A 12338-nucleotide genomic window follows, 5' to 3' on the forward strand; every position below is an offset into this window, starting at 1 on the left:
CGCTGGGGTGTGAACCATCATCTCACTGTGGTTTTGGTTTGCACTTCCCTGAGGGCTCAGGATGTCGTAAACCTTTTCAGGGGCTTCTTGTCCATTTCCGTATCTTCTTTGCAGAAGTGTGTGTATTCAGATCCTTTGTCTGTTTGTTTTGCTCGTTTGTTTTTTGCTAGAGGAAGGTTGGCCCTGAGCTAACATCTGTGCCCCTCTTCCTCTATTTTGTATGTGGGACCCCACCACAGCACGGCTTGATGAGCGGTGTGCGGGTCTGCACCCAGGATCCGAACTTGTGAACCTGAGGCCACAGAAGCTGGATGCACGACCCTAACCACTACGCCACTGGGCTGGCCGCCTTTGTCCGTTTTCTTAATTGAGTCATTCATCTTCTTTTAATCCAGTTGTAAGTGTTCTTCATGTGTTCTGGATATAAGTCCTGATCAGATACACGATTTACAGATATTTTCTCCCATTCTGTGGGTCTTTTCACTTTCTTCTTGGTGCTCTTCGAGGCACAAAATTCTGTAATGTTAATGAAGTCCAATTTACTGTTTCCTTTGTTGTTTGTGCTTTTGGTGTTACGTCTAAGAAACCACTGCCTAATCCAGGGTCACGAAGATTACATGACCCTGTTTTTGCTTGAAATTATTTATCATTTTATAAAGTGTTTGTTGTAAAACATGGGGACCCCAGGGTAGGTCTCCCAGGCAAATATCGGATGGCCGGTTACGCTTGAATTTCATACAAATAGCCATCTTTTCCTGGCATAAGTACATCCAAATATTGCACGGGATGCTTACACTAAGAAATCACTCAGTCTCTGTCTGAAACTCAAATTTAACCGCGTCCAGATGTTTTTTGGCCAAATCTGGCAGCCCCACACCTGCGGGCCCACATCCACCTGTTCACAAGGGTCCCTATCGCCTCCTTTTAATGCTTTTTTCTTTTTCGTATTGTGGTAGAAAACACATACTATAAGTCGAGCATTTTAGCCGCTTTCGGGGGCGCAGCGCCGTTCTAACACGGTTTCCGAAGAGCAAGGAGAAACCCGGCTCCCAGCCCCGCCTCGCCGGCCGCGCCCCCGTCTCCTAGCAACGCAGCCACGCCACAGGCCGAGGGGCGGGGCCTGCTCGGGTCACGTGGTGCTGCCGCCCCGGCTTCCGTAGCAAGAGCCGGCCCGGCCCCGCGCGGGCATACGTGCACCCGTGCGCGTGCGCGGGCTCCTGCCGACGTGCCGTGCGCGCCCCGCTCCGCCCCCGACGCCGCCCTGCGTGCGCGCGCCCGGCCCGCCGACCGGTTCTTATAGCGCCGCGGGCGGTGGTTGCGGCGGGGACGGTGGCGACATGGCGGCCGCGCTGGTGGTGGTGCTGGGGCTCGTGGTGCTGGGCGCCGGGGGTGACTCCGGGGCAGGTGAGGCCGGCGGGCGGAGGAGGCCGGCTCGGGGCCGCGGGGTTCGGGGGGCGGCAGTGCGGGGGGTCCCCGGCGTTGGGGGGACCCGAGGGAGTTCCCGGGGCCCGCAGCGCGGAGGGTCCTCGGGACTTGAGGGGACCCCGGGGGATCCCGGGGACGGCAACGCGGGGGGTCGCCGGGCTTTGGGGCACCCAGGTGGATCCCGGGGACGGCACCGCGGGGGGTCGCCGGGCTTTGGGGCACCCAGGTGGATCCCGGGGACGGCACCGCGGGGGGTCGCCGGGCTTTGGGGCACCCAGGTGGATCCCGGGGACGGCACCGCGGGGGGTCGCCGGGCTTTGGGGCACCCAGGTGGATCCCGGGGACGGCACCGCGGGGGGGTCGCCGGGCTTTGGGGGACCCAGGTGGATCCCGGGGACGGCAACGCGGGGGGTCGCCGGGCTTTGGGGGACCCAGGTGGATCCCGGGGACGGCAACGCGGGGGGTCGCCGGGCTTTGGGGGACCCAGGTGGATCCCGGGGACGGCACCGCGGGGTGTCCTCGGGCTTTGGGAGGACCGCAGGGGGGACCCGGTGTTTGGGGGGACCCGAGTGATTCCCAGGTACGGCAGCGCGGGGGCTCCCCGGGTTTTGGGGGGGTTCCCCGGGGTTTGGGGGAAACCGGGGGGGCCCTTAGGATTTGGGAGGAGCCGGGGGATCCTGGGGGCAGCAGTGTGGGGGTCCCTGGGATTTGCGGAGCCCTGGAGGCTCCTGGGGGCGGTACTGTGTGTCAGGGGGTCCCCGCCGAGGTCCTTCGTGGGGCTCGGGGGCAGTTCTGGTACAGCAGTGTTGTGGGTCCCCTCGGTTTGGGGAGACCCCGGAGGGTTGCACTGGGTTCCCGGGTTTGGGAGCACTCAGGAGTGGGTCGGGGGAGCTCCGAGCGCAGCACTGCCAGATGGGGGGGTTTCTCAGGCTTTGGGGGGACCTCCAGGGGCGGCAGTGTGGGGCTGGGGGCAGGCAGTATCTGCTTGGGTGGCCCCAGGGGTCTGACCAGGGTGGTACTGGGGGCGAAGCTCCTGATTTTCTGGCTTAGGGGAGGGGAGGGGAGGGGTCTGGAGCCGGCCTGACCCCTGGATGGGGGCCCCTGGGGAGGAGATCTGGAGGGACCCCCACCAGGGGAAGGGACAACCCCACTGGGTCCTCCAGCGGCCCCTCTGGGGCCTGGGGAGACAACTTGAGGGTGGGGCTCCCTGCCCGGGGAGTGTTGGGGGTGAGTGGAGGGACCCCCCCGACTCCCTGAGCCCTTGGCTCTCACCCGGGGAGTGGGCTGTTGTCCTCAAGTGGACGCTGGAGCCACACGCACGGGAATGTCCCTGAAGGGGGCCGGCTCTGCGAGCAGGAGGGGATTGTCATTCTTGCCGGGATTTGGGTCCCGTGGCCTGCACCGGGTCCGCACCTGCTCCCGGCTGTTGGCCCAAACACTGAGCCCTTGTAGGGAGCCCCGGTCACTCTGCTTCCTTCCATCTTGTGTGATTTCGGGGCCCAGGATGACATGGCATGTAGCCTCCCCTCTTCGTTTTACAGGGTGGAAACTGAGGCCTGGGACTGGAGGCGAGAAGCCCCAAGGTGGCCGAGTGGTGCCGAGTGGGAAGCGTGGGGAGGCTGATTGTCTCGGCTCCTCGCGGCGGGGGCGGGTTTGGGGCGGCAGATGTCTGGTTGGGGGGATGTGCCTGGGAACGTAGTTAAGGCGTTTTCCAGGACGACCGCTCTCCCGTGTCTCGACTCGCCCTGTGGTCCTGGGTTAAAGATTTATGGTGTCGGGCGCGGAGGGAACAAAGTGCAGCCCAGAAGGGTCGGCCCGCGCCCTCCCGGGAGGCAGGAGCTCTGAGCCCTGACCCGGTTGGCTGCCCTGAGCGGGGCCGGGAGGGACTCACCTAGTCACTCCTGACCCACTTCCAGATCCCAGCCCACCCCTTTCCTCTTCCTTATGACCAAAGCGACCATTTACTGACGGCCTCTGGGCCCAGGCCCTTGGCCTCCGGCCAGCCTGCAGGCGCCTCTGGGAGGACTCAGACGAGCTCGGAGATAGGCCTCGAGTCCGCCCGAGCCCCTCAGACCTGGTGCGGATGGCCCGGTGGGTGGAGGAGGCCTCGGCCGGTATCAGCTTCTCGGGGGCCGCGTGCCCCAGCCGGCCTTCCCTGGGGCCTCCTCGTGTGACAGCACCTCTGTTCCCCGGGGCTGGGACAACCCTCCCCCCAGGTGAGTGAAGTAGGAGTTGCTTCGGGGCCCCTGCAGGGGTGGTTTCCTCCACCCACATGTTGCTGGCGCTCAGGTCCTCTCGGGGAGAACCAGGCTCCCCCGGGACCATCTAGGGTCCCATCGTCTGCTGGGCCGGCATGGGCTGGCACGGGGTTGCTAGCTGGTCCTGTGGCTGGTGACGTGGGCCCTCTGAGCCTCAGGTGGGGGGAGCCGCGTGCTGGCGGGGTTGGGGGCGGGAGACGGTGAGCCGGGCTGGCGTCCCAGACACGTTCTGTCCTGCCGGGCCTGCTGCATGGCAGCAGGCGGGGTGGAGGGCGGGTGCCTGCAGCCTCGTCCCGAGGGCTGCCGGGCTGCTGACCACGAGGCCTGCCTGGCCCTGCGCCACGGCCCTGCCCCAGTGGGTGCGGAGTGGGTGGCTGTTTTTAGATGAAGGTGACCCTACAGGGAACTGGGGTTCCGGTCACATGGCAGAGTTGGGTCTTTGAGTTTCCAGGGTGGCTCAGGGCCAGGCCTGTCCTTCCTCCCATCCCATTCCCTGTGGATTCCCCCAGGGTGCCCCACTTCCTGTGTCCAGGGCCCTGGGTTTGGCCAAGGGCACCGGAGGGCGTCATTCCTGCCCTGCTCCATTGTCGCCCCCTGCTCTCCCGTTTGCATGTCACAGGTCATGTCACCTGTGGCAGCAGGTCCCTGGGTGACCTAGGTGGGCCAGCACCGTTGTGATGCTCCAGACGTCCCCAGGTGACGCAGCACACGTGGTAGCACACAGCCAGGCTACAGAGAAGACTCCTTAGGGGACAGGCTGGCAGGTGGCCCAGGTGGTCTGGCTCGGTCCCCTGCTGCGTGTGGCCCTCAGGCTGGGGGGGGGGTCCTCAGACACTGGGGAGGGAGGTGGAGCTGGAGATGGCCCAGCTCGGCCCCCACTGGAGGTGGCCTTCAGGGCTGAGGCTGGGACAGATCTGGCCAAGGTCCTTTCCAGCAGCCCTGGCTGAGGGACAGGGGTGCAGCCGCGGTGGACAGGCAGCTGGGCTGGGAGGGGCCGCCGGCCTCGCTTGTGCCCCGAGTCACCCCCGACTCTGCACGGGCCACGGCTGTGCTATCTTGGGAGACCCTGACTCCTGAGAAATGTGGAGGCAGGAGGTACTTCCTTGAAGACGGTGCAGGCGCCCGAGCCTCCTGTCCAGGCAGCCGGCATCCAGACCCGCCCCGTGCCTGTCCTGAGTGCACCCTGGGCCCGGGCCTTGGTGCCAGCAGCCTGCATGTGCCGTCCTGCGCAGCCTCGGCCTTGAGTGTGTGTCTGTGTGTGTGCACTGCCTGTGTAAACGTGTGCATGTGTGTTGTGCGCATGTGTGCATCTGTCTAACTGCACGTGTGCGGCACTGTGTGTGTGTGTGCGCACGCGTGTGCGCGCCCAGGAGCTGCTGAGGGCATCTCCGCAGGTCCTCTTCTCCTGCTGGAGTCTGGGGACCCCTGTCCTCATGGAGGAGCTGCCCACGGGCGGTGGGGCTGAGCACCGGCCCTGCGGGCGTCCCGTCCACGCGGGAGAGGCCACTGGGGAGGGAGGGCCCTCTGCAGTCGGTCCCGGGGGCGGGGTGGGGCCCGCTGCCAGGCCCCTGCCGCCGCCCCATGCTGTCCCACGGACCCTTCTAGAACAGGCCCCGCTGTGGCGTCTCAGAGAAAGGCCGTCTGCTGCCCTTTTGGGTTTGAGGTCTGATAATCTTAACAACCGACCAGCTGACGGTCTCTGGGTGCAGGGAGCAAGCCAGGCGGGGTCCCCTCGTGCAGTCAGGTTGTGTCCCTCGGGTGGGGTGTGGGCATGAGTGCAGATTTGCTGCCTGTGGAGTCGGCTCACACTGGTGCCAAGATGACCGTCCAGTGGGGTCAGGATCTCTGGCCACCCACCCGGTTCCACGTGTTGGTTACGCGGTTTCCCAGTGGGGTCCCGGGGTCCGCGTTCTCGTGGGGCCGCTCTGCGTGGCCAACATCGTTCAGACACGGCCCGTGTTCTGCTGGTCGCCTGACCTGGTGCCCGGGCTCCTGCGCTCGGGCCGAAGGGGAAGCTCTGTGCCGCGTCCCACGGGCCTGGGCTCAGGACGGCCGACAGCGCTTCTGGGTGAATGACTGTCACGCTGTCACACTCTGCTTCAGGCCAGCAGGCGGGGGCGGCGGGGCACCCCCGCGACCAGGTGACATCTGCCCCAGCCCTGGACAGGCTCCGAGAGGGCATGGGGGGCTTGCTGCTCCAGCGACGGCCGGCGTCAGCGAGGGTCAGGGCGGCTCTGCCCTCAGCACAGGGTCCTGGTTCTGGTGGTTCCCCTGCTCCCCCACCCCCTGCTCCGTTGTGCCCGCAGGTCTGGGGTCCCCAGGAGCCCCTGTCCAGCCCCATCCCAGCTCCCAGAGACCCTGGCTGCCCTTCAGCCCCGCTCTGGGATCTCCAGGTTTGGTTCCCAAGGGGAACGTCGTTCGCTGACGGGGGTCGCCAGTCGGAGGCCAAGCAGAGGGGCCGCGGGAGCCCACGTCAGCGTCCCGGGCAAGTGGGGGCTTGGTGGTGACTGTGAGGGGCTGTGGGAGCGCTCGGTCTTCCAAGACGGGCCCCTGGAGCCCCCAACCCACTGTCCCCCCGGGCCCGAGCATCCCCGTCCCACCCTGGCGGCCTCACCTAATGGGGGCAGACGGGATCTGCCAGACCGTCCGGTGAGGGACCCTGACCAGCGGCCACGGATTCATTGTGACAGAGGAGCTTGGGGTCTGTGCTGGGCTGGAGCAGTGGGCCCTGATGCCTCGTCTTCGTCTGGGGCCCAGGGTGGGCTCTGGCCTCTGTCCCCACGCCTCAGACCCGGCCCGTTAAAACGCTTCCCGACCCCGTGTCCCACCCTGCGTCCGCATGGTCGCTCTGCAGACCGAGGCTGCTGACAGGGAGGGTGTCCTTCCAGGCGCGACTCCGGATGGTCCAGCAAGGCCGTGTTCCCTCCCAGCAGCGCCGACCTCGGGGACTCGGGGGGCGGGGACATGGGGGCGGGGGCGGGCTGGGTGCTGTCCCGATCCTGTGCCCTCCTGCTTCACCCCAGAGAGCAGGATCAGGCCGGGGCAGGAGGAGCTCGGCTCCAAGACCCGGCTCAGCTGCACGCTGAACGACAGCGCCGCCGAGGTCATCGGCCACCGCTGGGTGAAGGCGGGCAAGGTGCTCAAGGAGGACGCGCTGCCTGGCCAGAGCATGGAGTATGAGTGAGTGCGGCCCCGAGGGCCCGAGTCCCCGTCCCCACCGCTGCCCGTGTGCCGGGACTCTGCAGTCAGCGGGCTCTCAGATAGACGTGACACCAGCTCTGCTTGGACCTGGGCCTGGGGAGCCCGGGAGGGTCCAGTGGCTGCTGGACAGCACGGCCTGTCCGGCCTCTGAGCCTCCCCACCCCCATCCCTGGTCCGCGGCTCATTAACCCTCCGGCACTTGTGGCCGCCCGCCCTTGGGCCTCGTCCTCACTGGGCTGCGGACACCTGCTGTCCTCAGGCTCGGGGGTCGCGGAAGCAGAGGCTTGGTGTGGCCCCGTCCCCACCCGGTCCCTCCTTGATGGGGTGGGCACACACCCTTCCTGCCCCCCGCAGCCAGGGCTTCCCGCCACGCCCACTCGGACACGTGTCCCCACCCGCGTCTGCCTGCAGGGTGGCCATGGACGAGGAGGACTCCTCGGGGGAGTACGTGTGCATCTTCCTCCCGGAGCACCTGGGCAGGAGGAGCATCACAGTGAAGGGTGAGCCGCGGGCGGGCGGGCTCGGCCTGGGGGTGCGTGGAGTTGCCGGTGCAGAGAGGGACGCTGGCCTCCTCGCCCCCAGGGCGGCCGCACATTAAGGCCGTCAAGAAGTCGGAGCATGCCACCGAGGGGGAGTCTGTCGTGCTGGCCTGCAAGTCGACCTCGTTCCCGCCGGTCACCGACTGGTTCTGGTACAAGATCAGCGAGTCTGCGGACCAGGTGAGGGTGCGCCCGCGGGGGGAGGGGGGTTCCAGGCTCCACTGGGGTCCTAAAGGCCCGCCTGCCTGCAGGTCATCACCAACACCTCCCAGGGCAAGTTCTTGGTGACATCCTCGGAGTCCAAGACCGAGCTGCGCATCTCGAAGCTGGACCTGACCACGGACCCCGGCCAGTACGTCTGCAATGGCACCAGCACGGCTGGCAGCGGCCAGGCCGTCATCTCGCTGCGCGTGCGCAACCGCTTCGCCGCCCTCTGGCCCTTCCTGGGCATCGTGGCCGAGGTCCTCGTGTTGGTCACCATCATCTTTGTCTACGAGAAGCGGCGGAAGCCGGACGAGATCCTGGACGGTGAGCCTGTGCCCTCGGCTCTGCTCCCAGCCTGGGGGGTGGGGGACCCGAGGCCTCCCAGCGACCTGCCCCGGCTCCCCGGCAGGGCAGGCCGCCTGTGAGGTCCCGGTCCAGGGGCCCCACTGACGGCCTGTCCTTCTCTCACATGCGGCTGCGTTCTGCGCAGACGAGGATGCAGGCTCCACTCCACTGTAAGTCCCGGCCTCGCAGGGGCGGGGGTGGGTGGGGTCCGACGGCAGGGCCTGGACGCCGTCCTCTGGGTCTTGGGGGGGCCGGCTGTTTGGTCCTCTGAGCGCCAAAGCCCGGTCATCCACAGGAAGAGCAGCGGGCACCACGTGAACGATAAGGACAAGAACGTGCGCCAGAGGAACGCCAGCTGAGCCGGCGGTGAGCGTGTGGGGGGCTCCTGCTCCGTGTGGGCGGCGGGCCCGGGGGTCTGAGCGTGCTCTCCACACCCTGCCCTCCGCAGGTGGCTGATGAGGAGTCTGCACAGGCCTGCCCAGCCCTGGGAGCCCGCCCCCCGCGCCCCCTGCTCCGAAAGGAGACCCACCCGGATCCAGACCAGTTTCTCTCCTTTATAAAGAACTAAAGTAGGGCTTCCTGCGTGTAGGATTCTGTCCCCCGGGCTTGTGTTTTTCCTACATCACCATTTCCGAGAGCCCCGAGAGAGGCCGCGTCCCTATCCCCTGCCCCTCGTGTCCCCCGTGTCCCCTCGTGTCCCCCTGGTCCCTCACACAGGCCAGGCGGAGGGCAGGCGGCCTTCCCCAGGCTCCTGCCGCGTCCACCTCACGAGGTGTGTGGGCCGGCGCCCGGTTCCTGCCCTTTGCGGAAGGTCACAGGTCGTGCAGTGCGAGCTTCCTGCCGTCTGAAGCCGGCGCTGTCGGTCCGTGGTCTGTGTCATGCCTGGGACGGCTCTGACGGCGGGCTGCCGGCCCCTCGGGTGCCCCCTCACTCCTCCCACCCCCCGGGGTGGAGTCAGCTCTTGGGCCCCCTCTCCAGCAGTGAGGCTCCTCCCACAGCGCCCTGACCACCAATAAAGGCCAACCGCGTCCTCTTCGAGTCCTGTCTGCGCCGCGCCTAGGTCTCAGCAGGCGAGCTGTGGGGGGTCAGCCGTGGGGCCGTGTCCCCCTGTGAGGCTGGGGGCCGGAGGCCATTCCCAGGACGAGGGGTGCAGGTGGGGGGTCCTCTGGGTGTCCCAGAGGCCACCCCCCTCAGCTGCCTGCACCCACGGTCCGGGTGGTCTGTGAGGGGCCGGGGCAGCCGGGAGTGGGTCAGGCCAGGGCACGGTAGTGGGGGATGGAGTCAGGGCCCCAGGAGCCCCCGGGCAGGGCCCCATGGAGGGTGGAGGAGGTCTCATGCTCACCAACCCGCACGCCAACGGCTACAGGGAGGGGGGCATTCTCTGGGGCCCGGAGGTCAAGGGGCAGCCTTGAGGGCATGCCCTTGCCAAACTCTGGGGCCCGGCATGGACCATCCACGCCTCCCCCCGACGAGTGGGGAAACTGAGTCCCAGAAAGGGGAACGGCTTGTCCGGGGTGGCTCTGCTTCCATGCCCAACCGTCGCAGGTGCGGTGAGGGTCTCGGGTGGAGGAGGCAGGGGTCCCGGCGGCTCTTGCTGAGTCTCCAGAGAAGCCAGGCAGCAGCTCAGACGCGGAATTTACTTTTTCAACGTCGGCAAAACTCCAGTACAACCACCGCGGAAGCTGAGGGCGCTCGGCCGGAGCTGGGACCCCGCGGGCCTGGGGTGGACAGGGGCGCCCTGCCTGCGGACAGGACGCTTCAGCGAGGCCTCGGTGCCCTCCTGGGTGGCCCCCCCCACCCCTGCCCCCCGCATGCCGGCCCCACAGCCTGTGGGGAGCCCGGCCGCCACCAGAGGGCGCCACGCACACGCCGCCGAGCGGGACCCGGGCCCCCCCCCCCCCCCCCGCCCCAGGCCCTGCGAGACCCCAGCCCGGCGCCCACCGTCGGACTCCCCGGCCCGGAGGACCAATGTCCCCGGGGCTACGGGTCTGGGGAGGAAACGGGCTCCTCGTGGCGACACTGCGCGTGCCCTCTGGGTGCTGCTGTCCGTCCACCACCTCGGCGCTCGACCGAGCGGCCCGGGACTCGGGAGCATCAGCGGCTGCAGGACCCCGGAGGCGGTTGCCGACGTGTGGTTGGCTCACCCAGAAGGAGCCCCCCCCCCGACGTTGCTCACCCCAGGGCCCTCCAGTCCCCGCGTGGAAGTAAAGCTGGTCGCACACATGCTTCCCCTCAGCGCCGAGCTCTTGTCCTTCCGTGCACCCGACACGCATATAATGGGCGCCTGCAGCATGCAGCCCATGGTGCTGGGGAGCGGCGACCAGGCGGCAGGAGCTGCCTCAGGTTCCTCAGGGGTGGGATGGAGGAGTCCCAAGATTCAGGGGGCTCCTCTGGCGGGTGCCTGGGGGGTTCAGGTCCAGCCGGCCGAGGGCAGAGGGCCAGCGCAGGGGCCATCGGAGGAGCAGGGGCGCCTTCCTGGGCCTGCGCGTCCCCTCACTGGGCACCCTGTGAAGCGGCCCGAGCCAGCCCCGTCCCCACCCCAGTGCTGTGGCTCCCGGGGCACTGCTGCCTTATGTGGGGCCCTGAGGCAGCCAGCGGGCTGGGGCCTCGCCCGGCAGCAAAGGGCAGAGCTGGCAGGGAACCGGCTGGGGTGTGAAGAAAGGGCATTCAGGGTGAGTCCCGGGTCAGCAGGACTGCAGACGCCAGGGAAACTGAGGCCCAGGGGACAGATTCTCTGCTTGAGGTCACTGGCTTCAGGACTGGCCGTCTGGGTTCTATCCGCACAGTGGGGTTTGCATGTGTGGCTCTGAGACAGGGACGCGCCGCCCCCTTCCCACGCCAGCAGTAGACGTGGAGCCCTGTCCCACCCCCACGGCAGGTCAGACGTGCAGAATCCGGGTGGCGGTGGGTCCTCCGGCCCCTCCCTGGTCCGGGGTGGCCGAGGGCGGGCCTGGCCTTGCCTTCCTGGGCTGACACGTCGTCTCACCCTGAGGGCCCCGCGCTGCGGGCTTTGGGCTCCACCAGGACCTGCCCCAACTGAGGAGGACACGGGCTTCAGTGCTCACGGGGAGGCTGGGGGTGGGCAGGCTCGAGGGCCAGCATGGACGGGGTGGGCAGGATTTGGCCCAGAGCCCCAAGGAGCTGCCCTGCGGGAGGCTCTGTGCCTGGAGCCCAGTGACAGTGGGGCAGAGTCGGGGGCCGACTGGACGGCAGGAGGAAAGGGGTTTCCACCAAGAGGCCATGGGGATCAAGAGCCCATAGCCTACCGTGAACTGACTCAGTTTTGGTTTGTTATTTTTATTTTATTGTTTTTGAGGAAGATTAGCCCTGAGCTAATATCTGCCACCAATCCTCTTTCTGCTGAGGAGGACTGGCCCTGAGCTCACATCCTTGCCCATCTTCCTCTACTTTATATGTGGGATGCCTGCCACAGCATGGCTTGACAGGCGGTGTCATGTCAGCACCCAGGATCCAGCAAACCCCGGGCCCCCAAAGGGGAACGTGCAAACTTAACTGCTGTGCCACCAGGCCGGCCCCCAACAGAGTCAGTGTTAACCTGTGCACACAGTCGAGGCCCACCTGCTGTCTCTGGGTGTCCCCCTCCCATACACCCACCCCTGGATCCTCAGCATCCTTTCTCACACAGCCAGGCACTGTCCTGCCTCAGGGCCTTTGCACAGGGTCTGCTGCTTGCAGGATACTCTTCCTGCAGGTGTCCACAGGACACCATCCCTCCCTGCCTTCAGGTCTTCACACAGACATCTCCTCCTCCGAGAGGTCCCCGGACTTTGCCCCCAGCACCTCCTCATCCCCTCTCCCGGCTCTGAGTCATGTAGCCTGTACCACCTTTTAAGGGAGGATGTGCACCCTACTAAACGTCACGTGTGCCGTGCTGGTCCTTTGTCTCTTCTGTGCGGCTCTCAGCCCCGTTAGGTTCCCTTCTGAATCCCAGCCCCTGAGCAGGTGCTTAGTAAGTCCTTGTTGAATGAATGAGGGAACGAACGAACGCACGCCTAGCCTGGACGAGGGGTGAGAGCGGGTAGGAGAGACGGCTGCAGCCTGTGGGGGAGCAGTGCTCAGGACCTGGGGACGAGGCCCCCAGGCTCAGAGTGGCCTGGGTCCCCAGGTCGCAGAGTCCTCTGCCTTGAGGCCCAGGCCAGGCCCCTGGAGGAGGGCTGTGTCTGCCTCTCCACCACCAGGCGTGGTGGGCCCTCAGGCTGGGCCGCGGGTCTGCCTCCCCGCTCTCAGCCGCGAGCCCCGGGGCCCTAGCCGCCTGCCCGGACTGACATCTTCCCAGGGCGAGCATGAAAGGTCCCCCTTCAGCTGGAACACACATCTGCCTGGGGCGGGCCCAGCCTGGTACAGC

The 12338-nt window shown here is 66.8% G+C and overlaps 1 protein-coding gene across 2 annotated transcripts; it reads left to right on the forward strand.

The window, feature by feature from the left end:
- Positions 1–1126: 1126 nt before the first annotated feature.
- BSG (basigin (Ok blood group)) lies at positions 1127–9002 on the forward strand. Of its 2 annotated transcripts, none has more exons than XM_070624640.1 (8): positions 1127–1404; positions 6707–6863; positions 7296–7384; positions 7467–7603; positions 7675–7951; positions 8118–8142; positions 8268–8338; positions 8421–9002. In XM_070624640.1, the coding sequence occupies exons 1-7, from the start codon at positions 1338–1340 to the stop codon at positions 8329–8331; spliced, it is 816 nt and encodes a 271-aa protein (XP_070480741.1). In that variant the 5' UTR covers positions 1127–1337; the 3' UTR covers positions 8332–8338; positions 8421–9002. The 2 variants fall into 2 exon arrangements, with proteins under 2 accessions (XP_070480741.1, XP_070480742.1); XM_070624641.1 differs by having other exon boundaries at positions 1175–1404; positions 8268–8342.
- The last annotated feature ends 3336 nt before the right edge of the window (positions 9003–12338 follow it).

Source organism: Equus przewalskii, chromosome 6 (assembly GCF_037783145.1).
Source record: "Equus przewalskii isolate Varuska chromosome 6, EquPr2, whole genome shotgun sequence".
Lineage (NCBI taxonomy): Eukaryota > Metazoa > Chordata > Mammalia > Perissodactyla > Equidae > Equus > Equus przewalskii.